The sequence below is a fragment of the Musca domestica genome, unplaced genomic scaffold (genome assembly GCF_030504385.1).
Source record: "Musca domestica strain aabys unplaced genomic scaffold, Musca_domestica.polishedcontigs.V.1.1 36, whole genome shotgun sequence".
Classification (NCBI taxonomy): Eukaryota; Metazoa; Arthropoda; class Insecta; order Diptera; family Muscidae; genus Musca; species Musca domestica.
The window spans coordinates 6,727,722-6,750,003 of record NW_026712318.1 but is presented as its reverse complement, the minus strand read 5'-3'; the positions used below and the strand labels follow the sequence as shown (position 1 = coordinate 6,750,003).

Here is a 22,282-nt window from a genome sequence, read left to right as displayed (position 1 = left end):
CAAACATTTGCACATATTTCATGTAAAAGACACACCCTTCCCAATAGAGGGTCAAAAATTTGATTTGATAAACCGACATTGGCGGAGGCTATACATGTGTCAGGAAACTGGATGGTTTTTTTATATGCAGTGGAAATCAGGATTTCTTTTCTCAAGTGACTTTCTGTAAAATTTGATAAAGAATATTTTTGTCTTTGACGTCATCTTTCCAAAATGATGCTGTGTAGGAGCTTTTGCATAAACTCATTAAAGTCGGATTTTAACCCTAAAATGTGTTTTTAATATATGCAAATACCTGAGATTAAGGAAACTTTTGACGTTTTTGGGAACCTATAGTAAAATTTGATTTTGTAGAATATTTTGATTTCCTATGATTCCGTTTAGAGGGAGTTTTTTCAAAAAGGAACAAAAATACCCTTTTGGTGACTCGCGTGAGGGTTAAAATAATCGTCGACTTTTTATCTACAACATTGCCTAAAATCAACGGATTCCACAGAAAAAAGTGAAAGAAGAAAACTGTTTTTTTATTCCATATGCAAGCAATATCTTCAGCCCCTAAGAATCTCCACTCCACCCCTAAGGATTCATTTCATGAACTCCAACAAATTATTTGATATTAAATGTCTACTTGCAGGCAAAATAGTTGGGAGGCTTTTAAATTTAGTTTATTTTCTATACCAAAGATTCAGGAAACTAAAATCTATGGCAAATATCCAAGTGAAAAAATAACTCGAAGGGATGCTAATTAAAAAAAGAACTTTCATTTCCTCCCTTCCAAAGGATATCCCCCCATGCCGGTGGAAAACACGAAATAACATAGAAAAAAATATGTAACTAACAAAAATTTTCACATCCTGGCTAATGAATATCATTATTATGTTTGACATACTTTGTAAGGTGGCATGGTGGCACACACAAGCCCTCGAAGTAATAAAGCCGAGTCATCCAAAAAGGAAGAAAATTATCCAGGGTTTTTTTTTTTTTTTGGGCAACTTTGATTTCCTGCATCATTTTTTCGAATGCTTGTTATTTTCCAGCATAGCCTGTTTTATTGTTGATGTTGTTCTTGTTCTTGTTTTTTATGACTGCTAGTTAGCCTAATTAAATAGTTTCATCGCTTTTCTTTTTCCTCTGCTTTATCAGCATGGTGGCGTGGTGTGGTGTGGTCTTTGGTGTGTTGGCTTTGTGTACAATTTTGATATCAAGTCTTTATGGCCGAATTTTTTATGTTTTTATAAAAATGTCTTTTTCTTTCGTTCTTTAACAATCTTGACAATGTAAGAAATACTTGTTGTGGAAGCAGCAGCAGAAGGCTACGAAAACTAACCGACTGCAATATCACGCGAGTTAACTTCCGTACCGCCGAAAAATCAGAAAACAAGAATTATTCTGTTTTAGATGCCAAATACAACTAATGCTTTATTCAAAAAATTCTTATATTTAAGTGATTTTACAATTATTGATTTTTCTTAGAGTTAACAAAGAAACATAAAATCTAGAGCTATCAAGAAAAATACTTAAGCTAAAAATTTGTATTGGGTACAGTAAAAGTAAACATTTCTTTTTGGGTTATTTCCGTCGTAGTTTTATTACTAGTGTTGTTATTGTGATGTTGAAGTGGAGAATTATTGCTGACGAAATAATGTCAACAATATTGGTGTTAGCTCTTTGGTGCTTATGACAATGTTGTAATTAATAATGATGTTAATAATAATGATATTAATAATAATGATGTTAATAATAATGATGTTAATAATAATGGTGTTAATAATAATGATGTTATTAATAAATGAGGTTGTGGTTGAAAATAATGAACTTAATAATAATGTTGTTTATTGGTGGCTGTAGGTAACTCCTCCCTCTCCAGAATGAAGTGAGGGCCAAAGGGGCTTCGGATCATTTGTAGCCAGAACTTCATTGTTGTTGTGGGTTATGGAGTAGATTAATTTTATAGGCTTTCTTATTACTAATATTATTGATAATATTATGATTATAGAACTAATTATACCAAATGCGGAATAAGAAATTGTTTTGTAATTGTCAGAGTCTGTTTGAAGAAATTCGATATTTGCTTTATTTTGGAATCTGTATTGATCTAATTTGGGTAATGTTAGTTCGTCTCTTATGGAGAGTGTTGTAATATTGTTTGAGAAGCTAGTTTGGAAGGTTATTGTGCTAATGTTTTCTTGGTGAATATTCGGTTTATCTGTATACCAGACATTATTAAATAAGATTTTGCATTCATTAAAATTAATAACAGAGGAAGACTTGATTGGTAGACTCTTAGTTACGTTGTTACATACTGTGGTTATGTTTCCTATTGGAGGGTTTATAAGCACTAGGTAATTTGGTTCTGGATATATTATGTCCGTAGTTAATCCTATGTCTCTAAGGTGACATGCCACCGTTTCTTCTCTAAGCAAAATTGATTTTAGGCAATCTCTATTTCTTTCGTATTGAGTTTCATAGTTGCAGTAAAATTTTTGTTCTATTTGTTTGCATCGGTTGTCGAAAAGATAAAGGTTATCATTGTTTATTAAAGCGTATTCACCGGTTATTATTTCTAAGGTGTTATTTATGGGGGTTTTGATTATGTGTAATAATTTAAATAGTTCATTAGAAATTATAGGAATTTGTATGTCAAATATTATGTTTGTGTCGTTATAATATGCTGTCAGTTGTAGTAATTCATATATATGTTCTGGTGATATAATGTCCGTTGCATTGTTAAGTATGTTGTGTATTTCATTCAGTTCGTCAGTAGTTAATATTAATTTTGGGACGGTGTTAAGCCTTGCTAATACTACTGATTCTGCGATATCATTAAGATGGTCGGTAAGTATATCTATGTTAAAACTGATTTGAAGTAAATTTTGCATTTGGATTATTGCATTAACCGAGGGGTTTATGGCATTTCTTGTCTGGTTTTGAATCATCATTATAGAACGTTCTATTAGGTTTTGTTCTTCATTTATGTGATTGGTAATGTTTTCGAATCTTGTTATCATTTTGTTATTTAACATCAGTTGGTTTTTAAGCGTTGTTTTTATTTGGGTATTTCCTCTAGTTAAATTGTCAATGTTTTTATTTAGTTCTTCTGCATCTTTGTAGTCCATATTTCCCGTTATGAATTTGATTGCTGATCCTAAGGCATTTACAAGTCCCCGTTTTTTCCTATAATTTGGGGTTAATATATCCAATTTGGCTGAGAGATTATTCAGTTTCAGTTTCGTAGTTCTAAGTTGTGATGCTGTAAATCTTGTCTCCTCTATTCGATCCAAAGTTTGCTTTATAGTGTTAATATTGTCGTTATATGTTTTAAGGTTAATAACATGGATTAGATGTTGAAAGTCTGTGATTAATTTAGCATCGCCTAGTTGTAGTGGTATAAGTCCCTGAGTCTGCGTTATGTTTGTTATTGTGACGTCGGATTGTACAGGTACGAACCTAAAAGACAAATAGAAGTCAGTTTATGTAAGACGTTTTCTTTTAATTTTGGCTTTATGTAGTTTTTGGTTATTTGACGTTATCAGCGTCACTTTCTTGTTTTCCTTGACTACCCTTTTTGAGAAGCGAGGGGTCATTTTGTTCCTCCCTGATTCCCTTCTGTATATTGTCTGGTTTTCAGTTAAATCTTCTGGTTCTTCCCTATTTGCGTTTAGTTTTTTTATACGTTTGTCAGTGTCCATGGATAATTTATCTTTAATAATTTTGTGTAAGTCATTTTGAAATTCTTGTAGTCTATTTAAGTAGTCATGTTCAGAGTTATAGCTTAATGTCTTTTCGAAGTTATAAGTCCTACCATAGAAGAGTTCAAATGGGGTTAATTTTGTAGCACTATGGATTGCGTTGTTATAGGTAAAAATGACTTCTGATAGTATTTCGTCGTGATTTAGTGGTATTTCTGATGACTTATACTTTTCGTAAACTATTCTGTAGGTCTCGGTAATGGTTGAATGTAATCTTTCTACGGGAGAGTTTCCTGTACTTTGATGAAATGATGTATAATGTAAGGTTATCTGATGCATTTTACAAAAATCTTTTATAATGGATGCATTAAATTCAGCGCCCTGATCACAAACAATTTTCTTGGGTATGCCGTGTAGGCTTATGAAATGTTTGAAACTTTTCAGAATTGATAGGCTATTCCTAGAGTCTAAAGAGTAAGCGGCTGCAAATTTAGAAAATTTGTCTATGATGGTAAGTATATTACGCTTGTTTATACAATAGATATCTGTGTGGATAATATCCAGTGGTTTTTCGGGAATTTCAGGTTTTTGAAATTTGGGTTTTGGTGGTTTCCTGTCATATTTTAAAGTTTGGCATGTATGACAATGATTAATACAATTTTGTATTTTGTTTTTCATGAAAGGGAAGTAGTACTCTCGTTTTAAGTGTGCATATGTCTCTTGAATACCTCTATGGTTATGGTTCATATGGTATTCATTAATTATTTTGTCTTGCTCATCAATGGTTCTTATGTCTTGTAGAATGTCCATGCATCGTACTAACTTAAATAGTTTGCTGTTTGCAAAGTATTTTGAGTAGGTGCTTTGAATTAATTTAAATGTATCGTCATCTGCCATAAGCGCAGAGACTTTATTTGGTGCTATATAATTTTGGAAAATGTTAGTCAATGTTTGTTCGTCGTACTTTTCTCTACGTATAGTCTTGCGTATTTTATTTTTAAATATTGTTTCTAAGGTTATTGGTGAGCCACCGATTTGAGTTTGAAATATAATTTGAATATTAAATTCGTTAATTGGTCTTTCTGATATCGGTATTCCATCGTCAACATTTTCGTCGGAGGAATGGATTGTTGTTCCTTGTGTACCATGGTTTGAGATGTTATCAACTGAATTAGTGTTTATATCGACATGTTCATTTACAGATAGATTGTCTAATTTAATACGACTTAGTGCGTCTGCGTTAGTATTTAATTTTCCTTTTTTGTAGATAATTTCATAGTCATATTCTTCTAGTTTTAATCTCCAGCGGATTAATTTTGAATTTGGTTCTTTTAGACTCATGATCCATGTAAGGGGCCTATGGTCGGTAATTATTTTAAATTTCCTTCCAAAAAGGTATGGCCTGAAATATTTTGTCGCCCATACGATAGCAAGTAATTCTTTTTCTATCGTCGAGTAATTTATTTCGCTATTCGATAATGTACGACTTGCGTAACATATAGGCTTGTCACTACCTATTGGTCCTTGGGAAAGTATTGCTCCTAAAGCAAAGTCGCTAGCGTCGGTGGTTAAATTAAATGGTTTTGAAAAGTCAGGATATTGGAGCAGTGGGTCGTTCATTAAAAGATTTTTGCAAGTAGCAAATGTGTTCAAATATCTCTCGTTTAATATTATTTTTCTCCCTTTCTTAAGACATTCTGTGAGGGGTTTCGTTAATTTCGAGAAATCTTGAATAAATTTCCTGTAATAACCGAGTAGTCCTAAAAATGATTTTATTTGTTTTTGTGTTTTTGGTACGGGGAAAGCTTTTATGGCATGAATTTTATCAGGGTTGGGTTTAATACCATCAGTGGAAATAACATGTCCGAGAAAAGAACATTCTTTCTTTAGGAATTCTGATTTGTCCAGTTGTATCTTAAGATTGGCTGTACGTAATTTACCGAGTACTTTTTTCAAGTGTTGTATGTGCTCCTCTAAGGAAGTTGAATATATAACTATGTCATCTAAATATACAAGGCAGACTGTCCCGATCAAGTCACTTAATACATTGTCCATTACCCTTTGGAAAGTGGATGGAGCATTTTTTAATCCAAAAGGCATCCTTACGAATTCATAGTGACCTCTATCGACAGAAAATGCTGTTTTACCAATATCTTTTGGGTGCATTTCGATCTGGTGAAAACCGCTAGCTAAATCTAAAGTTGTGAAGTAGAGACTTCTCCCCAATTTATCTAATATGTCAGTTATGTTGGGTATGGGATATTTATCAGAAACAGTTTTCTCGTTTAATTTGCGATAATCTATAACAAGTCTCCATTTTTGTATATTGCTCGAGTCTAATTTTTTTGGTACGATCCATATAGGAGCACTCCATGGTGAAAAACTTCTTCTAATTACACCTTGTTGCAACATTTTATCGATTTGTTTGCGTATTTCCTCTTTGTGTATGTAAGGGTACCTGTATGATTTTGTAAAAATGGGTTTGTCGTCAGTTGTCCTTTTTTGGTGTTTGATTTGATTCGAGAATGTCAATTGTTCTCCCTCCTTGAAAAACACATCTTCAAAGCATTTGCAAACCTTCAGCAAAGCTTGTTTTTCCTCTTTATTAAGATGACCGGTCCTTATCGAATCTAAAATGTCATGATTATCATTCATACAGTTGTGTTCTAAACTGAAGTTATTAACTTCGATGTAATTCTGGTCGTTGTATGGTGTCGTCTTTATTGGTTGTTCAATGTATGCAATTTTATCATGTCCAGAAGTATTAACTATTTCCACAAGGCTGTACCACTTTTTAGAATGATACAGTCCCTCTGAAATAAAGAGGTCAGAACCCAAAAAAGTCCTTGGGAGAAAAAAGCTACCATTTTGTGTGTCTACCGGTACATTAATAACAACTCTGGAAGAGCTTGGAATAATGAATTTCTCAGAAGTGAAATTGGGTTTGAGATGAATAGGTATGATGGCTTGACTTGTTACTAGAGTTTTGTTACCTAGGTCTATTTTAGCTTTGAGAAAATCTAATATGTCCAATCCTATTAGTCCATCGAAATAGTTGTGAAATTTGAAGACAAAAAATTCTGTATCTCCTTTTTGTTTGAATTCCGTAAATAAGGGTAGTTTAATTTTTTTGTCCAGTGAGTGTTTAGTTAAAATTGTTGTGATTGTAATTGGTTTGCAAGTCATACACTCTTCGTCATTTACAAATTCTGGGTTTATGAATGATGACGATGCTCCAGTATCTATTAAAAATTTCAGGGGTCTACCAAATGGGGAGGATATGTTAATATAGGGTAATGTGTGTCCATGTTTGTTAATATCTAAGTATCCCGTTGGTGTGGGTAGGCATTCATATGAAAATTTTCATTATCAACTATTACATTTTCGTATTCCGTTCTAATACCATTATTTTGTTGGTCTTTTAGATCGTTCATGTCATTATCATCATTTTGATGATAAGTGTAGTTTTGTTCGAAGTCATTGTCATGTGTTTGTCCGTGGTAATATCCGTCTAGATCATTATGGTAAGCTTGAGACACATTGACGTTGTTTAGGTACGATGTCTGTCTCGTTTGTGTAGTCATAGGTTTTCTTAAATGACTATAACCAGAACTAACATCCATTGGTTCTGGTGGTGGTAAGGGTTTGGTCGTAAGCTGTTGCTGCCTGAAGTTGCTGAATTTGCTCTGTCCGGACCCATTGTGAGAAAAGGTATTTCCATTAGGTGCTTGAGGTCCCTTTTGTGAAAATGCATTAGTTATTGGATTATATTGATTTCTTCCCTGAGTATTAACCGTGTTTTGGAATCTATTTATATTGTTTTGTGCGTAATGGTGAATTAGTCCGTGTGTAAATCTATGTGTGTTATTCATATTTGATTGGTAATTACGAGCAGGGGCATAATTCCGTGTATTCTGTCTATACCTTGGTTGGTAGAATGGTTGGTTGTAAGTTAGTCTTCTTGAATATTGTATATTTTGTTCCTGAATGCAGAATGTTAATGCTTCATCTAATGAATCGGGTCTCATAGACCTAATCATTGAGCCAAGGGGTTCTCGGAGGCCTATTAAGAATGCATCTAAGCACATTTTAGCGTTAAATTCGCGCCTCGAGTTTATGACATGTTTGTTAGTTTCATGAATTGATATATTATTATTTATTGCTGCCTGTAGCTCTATAACTGAACCATAAAATTCTTGCACAGTCTGATTAGTTTGTCGTAAATTGTGGAGTTCACGCACAAGGGAGGTTTCACTCCTTTTATCCGAATATTTAAGTATTAGATTCGCTTTAATTACCTCCCAAACTAACGGAGTACCGGATGAATTAAGTACTTCATTAGCTTCTCCCACTATTTTGTTTCTGATGGCTCTAAGCACTACTGTTGCTTGGTTAGAACCATCGATATTCGCTAATATTCTTAAAATCTCTTCAACGTTTTCTAAAAAATCATTTAGTTGCCTTGGATTTCCATTAAATGTTGGTAAATCTTTTACGGCATCTGGAATTTTTAATGTTTCGTATGCTTGAGAGGATTGTGACGGTTGTTGAGATTGTAGCGCCTGAGGGGCACTAATGTCATTAACGGTAGTCATTTCTTGTTGTTCCGGTATTGCAGTTAAGTATCGAATAGAATATGGTCTTGGTCTTAGTCTTCGCATTTAATATAATTACCCTTTTTATTGATTTGAGATATTTTGATTAGCCTTTTTCTTTATAATTGAAATATTTCTTTGCTTATTTCTGTTTTATATTTTATAAAGTAATATAATAGTGATAAATATTATAATTTTCTTAAAATAATTACCCTAGTATTATCATTATAAATAATTTCATTGTAGATTTCCAAGGTTTTTTATCTGCTTCTTTCCTCCGATGTGACCTGTATAAGTTGCTTGTAGATATGGACTGCTTCAGGACTATTTCTTGTTCTTCACTTGTAGTTGTTGTTTGTTGTTTTAATTGTTGCTTGTTTTTTTTTTTTTTTTTTTATACCCTCCACCATGGGTAGGAGGGTATATTAACTTTGTCATTCCGTTTGTAACACCTCTAAATATTCGTCGTAGACCCCATAAAGTATATATATTCATAATCAGCATAAAATTCTAAGACGATTTAGCGATGTCCGTCTGTCTGTCTGTCTGTCCGTCTGTCTGTCCGTCTGTCTGTCTGTCTGTCTGTTGAAATCACGATAGAGCACACATTATTTGACGTAGACCTTTGAAATTTGGCACAAGTGTGTGTATTGTCCCTAGGATGGTTGGTATTGAAAATGAGATATATCGGTCCACGTTCTGGTATAGTCCCCATATAACGGTACCTCCCGATATTCGGTATTTTGATGATTTATGCCACATTTTTTCACGGATTTATCTGAAAATTGGTATTTGTAGGTCATGACGGGTCCCTGAGCGTGTGGCAAAACATTGCATGTATAGGTCCACGTTTTGGTATAGCCCCCATGTAACGGTACCTACCGATATTCGGTATTTTGATGATTTATGCCACATTTTTTCACGGATTTGTCTGAAAATTGGTATTTGTAGGTCACGACGGGTCCCTGAGCGTGTGGCAAAACATTGTATGTATAGGTCCACGTTTTGGTATAGCCCCCATATGACGGTACCTACCGATATTCGGTATTTTGATGATTTATGCCACATTTTTTCACGGATTTGTCTGAAAATTGGTATTTGTAGGTCACAACGGGTCCCTGAGCGTGTAGCAAAACATTGCATGTATAGGTCCACGTTCTGGTATAGTCCCCATATAACGGTACCTCCCGATATTCGGTATTTTGATGATTTATGCCATATTTTTTCACTGATTTGTGTAAAAGTTGGTATTTGTGGGTCATAATGGGTCCTAGGTCGTGTGGCGAAACATTGTAATTATAGGTGCACGTGTTGGTGTAGCCCCTATATAACGGTACCTCCCGATATTCGCATTTTAATGTTTTTTGCCACATTTTTTCTAATGTTCTTTTACCCTAGGGTGGAGGGTATTAAAAGTTTGGCCCGGCCGAACTTAATGTTTTTTTACTTGTTTTTTTTTTTTTTTTTTTTTTTTTTTTTTTTTTTTTTTTTTAGTTTTTTTTTTTTGTCGTTTTTGTTACGGTTGTTGTTATTGTTATATGTTATTAACTTTTTAATTGTTATTTTTAGTTGATTTTCCTTTTTTTTTTTTTTTTTGATCTTCACTGTATTGTTATTTGTTTTTGTTAGTTGGTTTTTTTTTCTTGTTTTATCTGATCTGATCCACTATGACCGTATTATTTGTTGATATTCCTTCAACGATTTTCATTAAATATTTATTCCAACCAAAAAGATATTCATTCTCTCTGGATGGTAATATTTGTTGATATTCCTTCAACAAAATATTATTTATGAATTTATATATATTTTTTATTTAAGATATAATTTGTTGATATTCCTTCAACAATTTTTATTAAATATTTATTCCAACCAAAAAGATATTAATTCTCTCTGGATGGTTATATTTGTTGATATTCCGTCAACAAAATATTATTTTTGATTTTAAATATATATTTTTATTTAAGAGATATTCCTTCTCTTCTTATAGTAAATTGTTGATATTCATTCAACAAAATACTATATTGCATTGGCACTTGATTTTCTCGGTTGTACGGACGTAGGTTCTTTTTTTTTTCCGATTGTTGGCGCACGATTTTTCTCCTTAAGGATTACTTGATATACCGTCAAGCCTAATTAATTTAATATATTTTTTTCTTCACCAAATTTTTCTTAAAAAAAAATTTTTATGTCCTTTAAAGGATAGTTCACTGTTTTTTCCACAATTAACTTGTCACTGTTTTTTTTTTTGGTTTTTTTTTTTTGTGTTTTAAGGATACATTTATTTAATTATATTTTTTTTCACTTGAGAAAGACCGCACCAACAATGGCCGTACGACTGCGCCAGTTAACTTCCGTACCGCCGAAAAATCAGAAAACAAGAATTATTCTGTTTTAGATGCCAAATACAACTAATGCTTTATTCAAAAAATTCTTATATTTAAGTGATTTTACAATTATTGATTTTTCTTAGAGTTAACAAAGAACAAAGAAACATAAAATCTAGAGCTATCAAGAAAAATACTTAAGCTAAAAATTTGTATTGGGTACAGTAAAAGTAAACATTTCTTTTTGGGTTATTTCCGTCGTAGTTTTATTACTAGTGTTGTTATTGTGATGTTGAAGTGGAGAATTATTGCTGACGAAATAATGTCAACAATATTGGTGTTAGCTCTTTGGTGCTTATGACAATGTTGTAATTAATAATGATGTTAATAATAATGATATTAATAATAATGATGTTAATAATAATGATGTTAATAATAATGGTGTTAATAATAATGATGTTATTAATAAATGAGGTTGTGGTTGAAAATAATGAACTTAATAATAATGTTGTTTATTGGTGGCTGTAGGTAACTCGCGTGACCTGTGCTCTTATTTTCCGTTTAATATACGGGTATGGGCCATGGAATGGGACAAACACCACAGTCATTTCCACACACAGAGGAGACGATACAACATTTTACGTTCTGCTGTCATTTTTGTTGTTGTTGTTGCTGTTGTTATTTCATTCCAACTAGCACAAACTTCCAGGGAAGTGGAGACCTACAAAACAAAAGAAACGAACAAATAAAGAAAGAAGTAAGAGCGACAACAATGACAATGTCATCATCATCAACAAGAATACCAACAACAACAGCCCGAATAAAAGGAAGAAACGTTGAAACATATTCTTCATAAAAATAATGATACTCTTTTGTTGTTGTTGAAGGTGTCGTAGGGTAGGGGTGGACAGACAATGCGATGTTGACAAAGTAGATATAACAACAATAACATCAGCAGAAGCGGCAGCGGCAGCAGCAGCACCACCACCAAACAATCAAATATAATTGAATCGTTATAAAACAGGCTTGAGTATGGACCACAGCGGAACTTACAGTGGTGATAATGCCATAGCAAATCAAAGATAATTAGATTGAGGGGGGTCCCCATTTTTTCCTAATTAAGTAGGAATACAAACACATATATATTTGAAATAGGGTCGATCGATTTTGGCAATTTCATCGATATAAACAACCGAACTTCCAAATTTTCGGAAAGTCTATTTCTGGCATGTGTGTACCATATACGCTGCTAAGACCTAAGACAACCGGGACACACAATTTTTAAAGTGAATGATAAGGATTTTATTGAAAATATTTATTAGAGCAATAGATATAACGGACCTGGTTTCACCAAAGGGGAAAAAATCGGTAGAATATGAAAAATCATCAATCCGGTCTGATATTACATATACAGGGTGATATGAAAAAACTGCAACCAACTTCAGACTGCTGTAATTTCTAAGCCACTCGTCCGTCAGCTGTTAAAATTATTCCCCTGACAGCTCATTATATTCTTTACAAGCGTACAAAAGCATCTTGTTGGGAATTTTCCAGAAAAAAAGTTATTCGTGATGGAATTCAAGCGTGTTAGTGTGATTTCTTTATATTTGGCTGGAAAACCACAAGTGGCTATCGTAAGAGCACTCCAACATTTAAATGTGAATAAATGTTTTGTGTCTCGTACCATCGCCCGTTAACGTGATACTGGTAGCGTAGCCTGACGTCAAAGAAGTGGACGGAAGAAAACATCAACATCAGTAGAAATGGTTCGAAAAGTAAAGAAGCGACTTGATCGAAACCCGCGTCGCAGTGGCCGAAAAATGGCTTGTGAGCTTAACATATCGCACTATTCCATTCGGGAAATTTTTGGAAAATGAGCTCGGGGTACAGCCATTGAAATTCCAAAAAGTGCAAAAACTTACACTGCAACGGAAAGAAAATTGACTCAAAAGAGCTAAAGAGTTGCTTCGCTTGACCGAAAGTGGTGAACTGCCGAATTTGGTTATCTCCGACGAGAAACAAACAAAATGATCGTGTTTACTTGCCGAAGAGGTCAGCTGAAAATGTGCATCTTCAGTTGGCCACCAGAACTCAAGCGCCGGCCATGGTGATGCTGTGGGCCGCCATAACAGTCGATGATCGCTCTCTGCTCGTATTAATCGACCGTGGCATCAGAATCAATGCCGAATATTATCGCGAAAATATTCTGGAGGATGTATTAAAGCCATTGGCACGCAAACATTTTGGCCGCAAACCTTGGACATTCCAACAGGACTCAGCACCATCGCACAGCACGCGCCACCCAAGAATGGTTACAAAATGAGGTTCGTCGCTTCATTTCCAGCGCACAATGGCCACCAAATTCTCAGGATACCAATCCGTTGGACTATTGCATCTGGAGTATTTTGGAAAGCAAGGTTGGCACTAAGAAATACCAAAGTGTCGATCACCTCAAGCAAGCGCTTCGCCGGGAATGAGATACAAAATGCCGCAGAGCCACATTCGAGCAGCGTATGACGGTTTAATTGGCCGTTTGAAGGCCATATAAACCGTGCCAAAGGTAACCAATTCGAATAAATCTAAAATTATTCTAAAATCTGATGCTATTTCCGACATCTTTTGCTTCTGATTGCATCTTTGGCATTTGACTTTGTTGCAGTTTTTTTTTTTAACTCACACTGTATACCGAAGCTATATAAAAATCTGAACCGCTCTCGCGGTTATTTTCGAGCAGTATCTGTTGTCCGGTGTAAAATACCATTGATGTGCAGTGAATATCACGCAAATTTGAAGTACTTATTTCTAGGACGAATTTAGTCGGCATTGCCAAAATTCAGTCCATTTAGGATGATATCATATCCATTTGTTGCACTGAAAAAGAAGATTTTGTACAAAGATATGTATGGGAGCTATATCCTAATCTGATCCGATCTGGATAAAATTTGAAAGAGGTATTTTTCAGTTTCATAAGTCATCTGAATCATCCAAATATCATTGTTGTCGAATGCATATTACGAATGTGAGGAACTTGAACACCAAATCGGATGTAACAAGTGGGAGCTATAGCTATATCTGAACCGATTTTCTCCAAGTTTGATGTACTTGCTTCTGGACTGAATTCGGTCGGATGTGCCAAAATGCAGGTCATTTGCACTGATATTGGCCATTTTGGGACATTGGCGAAAATCGGTTGAAGATATATGTGGGAGCTATATCTAAATTTTGGACTTATTCTCAGCAATTTCAATAGGGTTCGTACTTGGGCCAAATGAATATTGTTTTTAAAATTTCATCTCAATTCAACTCAATCGGATGGTCAGACGGACTGAAATTCATAAAACGACTCGTAAAGTGATTCTATGAAGATCATCAAAAGTAAGTATGGGTCTATCTCGCTTCCTTCTCCATGTTACAAACAAATGCGCAAAGACATAATACCCTTATCACTTTGTGGTGTAGGGTATAAAAAAGTCAGTGTTTCTCTGAGATCGAAATCGAAGAGCACAACATATATTGATCTTCTGAATGGTAACTACTCCTAGAATAGAATTTGGTCAGACAATATTGATATTTTACCTATTCAATTTTTAAGGGACATTTTTTCAAAATTCGAATTCTAGCACCTACATCGGTCCACCCAATGTTCCCCAATATTCGCCTTCCGTTTGCCACATCTGTCAAATGTGATAATTAAAAAACGTCTCAACTAGGTTCACTGTAGCAACCATTAAATGAAAACCAAATTGAAATTAAGCTTTTGTTTTGTTAAAACAGCACTACAATCTACATACACACATACACATATATGGCAGACAAGAAATTTACACGAACCGACTACTTGTTTTCAAAAAGGGGAAAAATGTAACAACTTATTTCATTTTCATTTTAGCAGGGGCAGGGGTTAGAGGGAACGTTGCAATAAAACATGGCGCAGTTAAGTTGTATGGTGTCGTGTTGTCGTTGTCAATCCAAACACCCGCAAAAAAAAAAAACATTGTTGTGATGATGACATGCTGCCGGCATGTGTTTTACACACAGTTCCAAAAAAAAAGAGAAAAAAAAAACAAAACTTGAAAGATACGAAAACGACAGTATGTGATGCGAGGGTTTTAAAAAGCAGAAATTTACAATACACTCGAAGAAAAAATTAGGGATTTTTCATGAATGTCACATTTTAGTTGGACAAGTAAAAAAGCTGTAAATTCGCCCGGGCCGAACTTTCAATACCCCCCACAATTTGGAATATTAAAAAAAATCCGTTAAAATCTTAAAAATACCGAATACCGACATGGACCTGCATAGTCATAAGCCATTACAATATTCAAATCATTAAAATACCGAATATCCGGAGGTACCGCTATATAGGGACTGTACGAAAACGTGGACCTGCACAGACAATTATCTGGCATAGCCTGTAGTATCCATTACGAACTTCAAATATCAAATTTGAAACAATTCCGGTGAATAACGTCTCTAAAGTTATCAAAATACCGAATATCGGGAGGTATCGTTATATTGGCGCTATACGAAGGCGTGGATCTGCACGGACAATTTTCTGTTAAAGGCTGTAGTATCCATCACGAACTTCAAATACTAAATTTGAAACAATTCCGATGAATAAAGTCGCTAATATCATAAAAATACCGAATATCGGGATATGGGGGCTATACAAAGACGTAGACCTGCATAGACAATTTTCTGTCTTAGGCTGTAGTATCAATTACGAACTTCAAATACCAAATTTTAAGCAATTCCTATGAATAATGTCGCTAAAATCATCAAAATACCGAATATCGGGAAGTATCATTATATGGGGGCTATACGAAGACCTGTGGACCTGCACAGACAATTTTCTGTCTTAAGCTGTAGTACCTATAAGGACCTTCAAATACCAAATTCTAAATAATTCCGGTGAATAATGCCGCTAAAATCATCAAAATACCGAATATTGGGAGGTACCGTTATAGGGGGGCTATACGAAGACGTGAACCTGCACAGATAATTTTATGTCATAGGCTGTAGTATCCATCACGAACTTCAAATACTAAATTTGAAACAATTCCGGTGAATAAAGTTGCTAATATCATCAAAATATCGAATGTCGGGAGGTATCGTTTATGGCCGCTATACGAAGACGTGGACCTGCATAGACAATTTTCTGGCGTAAACTGTAGTATCTGTTACGAACTTTAAATGAATAATGTCGCTGAAATCATCAAAATACTGAATATCGGGAAGTGCCGTTATATGGGGGCTATACGAAGGCGTGGACCTGCACGGACAATTTTCTGTAATAGGCTGTAGTATCCATTGCGAACTTCAAATACAAAATTTCAAAAAATTCTGGTAAATAATGTCGCTAAAATTGTAAAAATACCGAATATCGGGAGGTACCGTTATATGAGGACTATACGAAGTCGAGGAACTATATGACTCATTTTCAATACCAAAAGTCCTGCAGATAATAATAATGTACATTAGAGTTAAATTTTATCAACCTACTTCATTTCGTTCGGAAGCTAGTTTGATTTCCACGGACGGACATACATCGTTAAATCGACATAGAATTTTATGCTGATCAGGTATATACAAATTTTGGGGCGTCTAAAATGTATGTTTCTAGGTGTTAAAAACGGAATGACAAATTTAATATACCCTCCATACTATGGTGGAGGGTATACAAATTAATTCTGAGAGAGTTTAGATATATACTACTTCCTTGGGATTTACGTGGTTTTTAAATCGTTTATAACCGCAATTTTTATATTGATCATTTCGACGCAGAGTGTAAATATAATTTCCTCAGATTCTGTACAGCTTAACTCCAAATTCTCTCTCTCGCTCTTTGTATTTTTCCTTTCAAAATAATCAATCTAATGGATTTAACCTACATACACATTTCACTTCGAGTGTCTATAAATTGCAATACAAAACCATAATACTCTTCACCTCCTAATCCGAGCGATACAAAACGATTTAAGCGTACATACATACACACCACATGACCCCCCATTGTTGAGCTTCAATGTGAGCGCTTTGTATGGTTAAATGGTGTTTGTCACCATTTAATGCTGTTTAAACGCATTACAGCGCTGCTGGTGTTTGTGTGAGAGTTCGTTAAAACTTTTGTCATCGGGCCATGCAAAGAAAGAGAGAGATATTCAAGATTTTAATCGCTTAATATTAAATCAATGTCTTATCCACTGTTTCTCTTTTTTATTGCAGATTTCTCAGAATCCCGCAGCACAAAAATATCACAATCAAAAAATCAGCGAAGTTCAAACACATCATATGAAACTATTACAATATGAAAGCTCAAGTACAAATACACCCGCGGTGGCGGCGCCAACTGCAAATCCAACCTCCAAGCCACAACATACACAGTCAGAGTCACAGTCAATGCGGGCTGCAATGGAGGTGCTATCGAACCCCGTCCACTCCTCAGTTATGCAGCCAACAACGGTGATAATACGCAAAGATTTTCATAGTTTTAATTTTTCCGATATTGAATTGCCGGTGGAAAGGCCGACAGCATCGGTCCACTACATGCGAAATAAACATTTGTTGCATGACCTGTCACAGCGTTCGGTGACGGGTACACCAAAGCCACCCACCACCGAATTGGATGATATCTTCATTAGTGTGAAGACCACAAAAAGCTATCACGACAGTCGTTTGGCCATGATTGTCAAAACATGGTTCCAATTGGCCAAGGATCAGGTAAGTGGAGGAGGAAGATGTTGAAGTTACGTTTTGAAACCATCATAAAAATTGTTATTCCGTTTGGAACACCTGGAAATATTCGTGAGAGACCCCAAAAGGTATATATAAAAGAAGAAAAGAATTTAGCGATGTACGCCTGTATCTCAGTTGAAATCTCAATGGAGTCCACATTACTTAATCTAGAGCTATATTGATCCATGTTTCCACGTAGGTATCGGCCCCTATATAACTGTAACTCCTGATTTTCAGTATTTTGAAGGGTTTCGACACAAATTCCAACAAAATAAGCTGAGACCCTACCTTTAGGGTTCTTGGTAGGTCTGATCTCTCCCTGTAAAAAATATTCGCTACAGGTCCACAAGTTGGTAAAGCCCCAATATAATAATACCTCTCGATTTTCGATACGTTGAAGGTTTTTGCCACCAAATCAGCTGAAATTTTATATTTGGGGTTCTGGGTAGGTCTGTTTTCTCCTTGCAAAGAATGTTCGATTCTGGTCCACTAATTGGTATAGCCCCCATATATAGCGGTTCCTCACGATTTTCGCTTTTTTGACGATTTAGTTTAGTTGCTCTGCGATATTTTGGCCCATTTCCAGCGGAGCGCTTGCTTGAGGTGATCGACACTTTGGTATTTTTAAGAGCCAACCTTGCTTTCCAAAATACTCCAGACATAATAGTCCAACGGATTGGTATCCGGAGATTTTGGTGGCCATTGTGCGCTGGAAATGAAGGGAGGAACCTCATTTTGTAACCATACTTGGGTGGCGCATGCTGAGTGCGATGGTGCCGAGTCCTGTTGGAATGTCTAAGGTCTGCGGCCAAAATGTTTGCATGCGTAAGACATTAATACACCCTCCAGAATATTTTTGCGATAATATTCGGCATTTATTCTGATGCCACGGTCGATTAATACAAGCGGAGATCGACCATCGGCTGTAACGGCGTCACCATTGCCGGCGCTTGAGTTCTGGTGGCCAACCGAAGGTGCACATTTTCAGCTGACCTCTTTAGCAAGTATTTTTCGGCCACTGCGACGCGGGCTTCGATCAAGTCGCCTAATTGCTTTTCGAACCATTTCTGCTGATGTTGCTGTTTTTTTCCGTCCACTTCCTTGACGTCGGGCTACGCTACCAGTATCACGGTAACGATACTCAATTATTTTCGTATTTTTTTCGGAACGTTGATCCAAATATAGCCCATTATTTTCAGGCAGTAGATTGTTTGTTTACATTATTTTAAAATAGGTTATTTAGTTCTTTTAGCTTCCGATTTTTTTCTTGGCAGATACTCAGAGAAAATTTTAAAACGTATTTTTGTCCAAAATTAAATGTTTTTTACGATTTCCGACAAATACCAATTTTTAGGTTTAAAATATACTTAATAAGCTATGATTGGAATCCTTTTTTAAATATTTGTAATTAATTTTGTGCATAAAATTTCAATTCTCAGAAAATAAAAATTTCACAAAGAAAGGAAAAACAATTCACATACATACCCGCACTTAACCCATTTTCAAAAGGGAAAGTGGGAATCATAAATTTTATTTTCGTTGCCGTTGTTGTCGTCATCATGAAATCACTGCATCAAATAAACTCCTCCTTGGTATGCTGTAATAAAGAAATGAAAACTAAAAGATTATGGAAAAAAGAATTGCTGGAAAAACTCCCCCTCCGAATATTTCACACCGCACTCACACACACACACATTCACGCAACCTCATAACGGTGTAGGGAGTCTTTTGAGCATACCTTGAAGAGTGTCTTTAAGAACTAAGTATGTCAGCACTCGTTAGGGCATAAAACTAGAACTAAGTGAAGGACTATGTACTCCATGAAGTACTAAGAAGCAGTTTGGGTGTGTGTGTGTGTATGACACCCAATGCGACACCACCACGGCCGGCTACCACCAACTTCACGTAATCTCACATCATAACATTACCATGTGTAGGAAAGAAGAAAAAAAAAACAGAGAATGAAAAATTAAATTAAGTAAAACTAGCGCTATTTCATGAATGGATGACAATATTAATGAAATTCTACTGGGGGATAGATGTGGTGGGAACAATATTTAAAAATTTTCAAAATCCCTTGAAAATAGTTGTGACAAGATATATGTTATTAAACATATCATCTTGAAGATACCTAGTTGTACATACATTTATACACACATCCAAATTAATGTATCGCTAGAGAATTGAGGGGAAATATTTAATTGAAGATTTATGGTTATATCTTTGAATCTCTTGCTTTTTGCCCAAGTGTGGGAATGAATCACTTTAAAGTATAACACTTTAGGGTACAATTTTTTGTTTTTATAGCGTGTGAACGGTATTTGAGAATGTTTCCATTTAATTAAAAATATATTGATGTGGGAATTTATAGATTTCTTTAGCAGAAGAATTTAAATAAATTAGTTATTTATTACACTCTGCAGCAGAAAAAAAAATAGTTAGAATAGAAACCGAGTAGATTATGGAAGTAGAGTTTTGGAAAATATTAAAATTAAGATTTTCATGGATTTTAGGTATATAGTGCTTTCGGAAATATGACATATAAACACTCCATGAACTGAATGTGTCTTTTTGGTCCTCTTCTTCAACGACGTTCAAAAAATCTATTAAAAAGTTCCATAAAACAACATTTAGGGAGATGACGCCAAAGACATAAATATTCTACGTTAAATTTAACTATAAGTTACCAAAATTAAAAAAAAAAAATATATAAATCTGCAGGGGGTGAGATAAAAAAACTGAAACAAAGTAAAACGCCATAATTTTTAAGTTTTATTGAATGAAAGCAAAAAAATGTCGGAAATAGCATTAAATTTTAGAATAAGTTTAGATTTGTTCGAATTGGTCACCTTTGGCATGAATTATGGCCTTCAAACGGCCTATAAAACCTTCACACACTGCCCGAATGTTGTTCTGCGGTATTTTGGTCCATTCCCGGCGAAGCGCTTGCTTGAGGTGATCGACACTTTGGTATTTTTTAGTGCCAACCAACTCCAGACACAATAGTCCAACGGATTGGTATCCGGAGATTTTGGTGGAAATTGTGCGCTGGAAATGAAACGTTCTTGCACTTTTTGGAATTTCAATAGCTTATCTCGAGCTCATATTTCAATATGTGCCTAATGGAATAATGCGATATATTTAGCTCAAATAAATTATTTTGTTACGAGAGCTCTACTAAATGAACATAGTGGTGTAGGGTATCATATAGTCGGCCCCGCCCGACTTTTGTCTTTTCCTTACAAAAATGATTTTTTCGTAAAAATCCTTTTGACCCTTCCAAACTCATTCTTATAAAAAAACACAATTAGAGATCTAGATAAAAATACCATACAATACCTAGTCTATTTGTATAAAACGGTTTAAATGTCTATATTAGAAGTCGGTAAAAAATGATCGGCTTACAAAAGTCTGTTTAAAAGTCTTCGGTCTACAGAATATGACTTGAAGATTTTCGGTCTGTTGAAGACCCGGTATACAGGAGACCTTCTAAAAGTGCCTTCAAACACCAAAAAAATTTTTTTGGGTATCAATGGCAGATTTTTAGAAGGTCTCCTAAATTTGCAATCCCTTAAAATGGCTTCTATGTCCAGACAACACTATTTTTGTCCCTTAGTTCGGAAATGTAAACCTTTTTGTTTTTTTTTTACCCTCCACCTTGGAAAGGAGGGTACATTAACTTTGTCATTCCGATATTCGGAGTTTTGATGATTTTTGCCACATTTTTCCAAGGATTTGTCTAAAAATTGCTATTTGTAGGTCATAATGGATTGTAGCTCGTGTGGCGAAATATGGAAGGTATAGGTCCACTTTTCGGTATAGACCCCATACATCGGTAACTCCCGATATTCGATATTTTGATAAAAATTGGTATTTGCAGTTCATAATGGGTTCTAGCCCGGTGGCAGAACATTGAATATTTAGGTCCACGTTTTGCCTATAGCGCACATGTAACGATACCCACACATATTCGGTATTTTGATTATCCTAGTCACATTTACCCACGACATTGTTTCAAATTTGGTATTTAAGAAGATTTAATTGATGACAATCCTTGAAGTATAAACAGAAAACTGTCTGTGCAGGTTCACGTTTTTATATAGCCCGCATATAATGGTACCTCCCGATATTCGGTATTTTGAAGATTTTAGCGACATTATTCACCGGAATTGTCTCAAATTTGATATTTGAAATTCCAAAGGGCTAGTACAGCCTAAGACAGAAAATTTACTGTGCAGGTTCACGTCGTCGTATAGCCCCCATATAACGGTACCTCGCAATATTCGGTATTTTGATTATTTTATTGGTAATGTTCACCGGAATTGTTTCAAATTTGGTATTTGAAGTTCGAAAGGGATACTACGGCCTAAGACAGAAAAGTTACTGTGCAGGTCCACGTCTTTGTGTAGACCCCCCCCCCCCCCCCCCCCCCCATATAACGATATCTGCCTATATTCGGTATTTTGATTATTTTAGTTACATTATTAACCTGAATTGTTACAAATTTGGTATTTGAACTTCGTAATGGATGCTACAGCCTATGACAGAAAATTGTCTATGCTGGTCCAGGTCTTCACACAGCTCCGATATAACGGTGCCTCCCTATATACGATATTTTGATGATTTTAGCTACATTATTCACCGTTTATTTCAAGTTTTCGAATTTGAATATGGTAATGGCTTATGACAAACAATGGCTAGGTCTATGTCGTATAGACCGCAATAAAACGGCTATATTCGGTATTTTTAAAATTTAAACAGAATTTGTTAAGGATTTTATTTTTTGAAAATTTCCAAATTCGTTCCAAATGGTGGAGGGTATTCAAAGTTCGGCCCGGCCGAACTTATTGCTTTTTAACTTATTTTTTCACATGTATTTCAAAGGCGGATATATCTGTGTGGTCTTTCTTACTTACAAGATCTTTATTTGGCTTGAATA

General features: G+C 35.0%; 1 protein-coding gene across 1 annotated transcript in view; it reads left to right on the top strand.

The window, feature by feature from the left end:
* LOC101890371 (fringe glycosyltransferase) overlaps positions 1-22,282 on the top strand; it is a 79,266-nt gene that overhangs the window by 23,681 nt on the left and 33,303 nt on the right. The window contains exon 2 of the mRNA XM_059126069.1: positions 16,834-17,328. Coding sequence (XP_058982052.1) covers positions 16,834-17,328 — 495 coding nt within the window. The remainder of the gene's footprint in view (positions 1-16,833; positions 17,329-22,282) is intronic.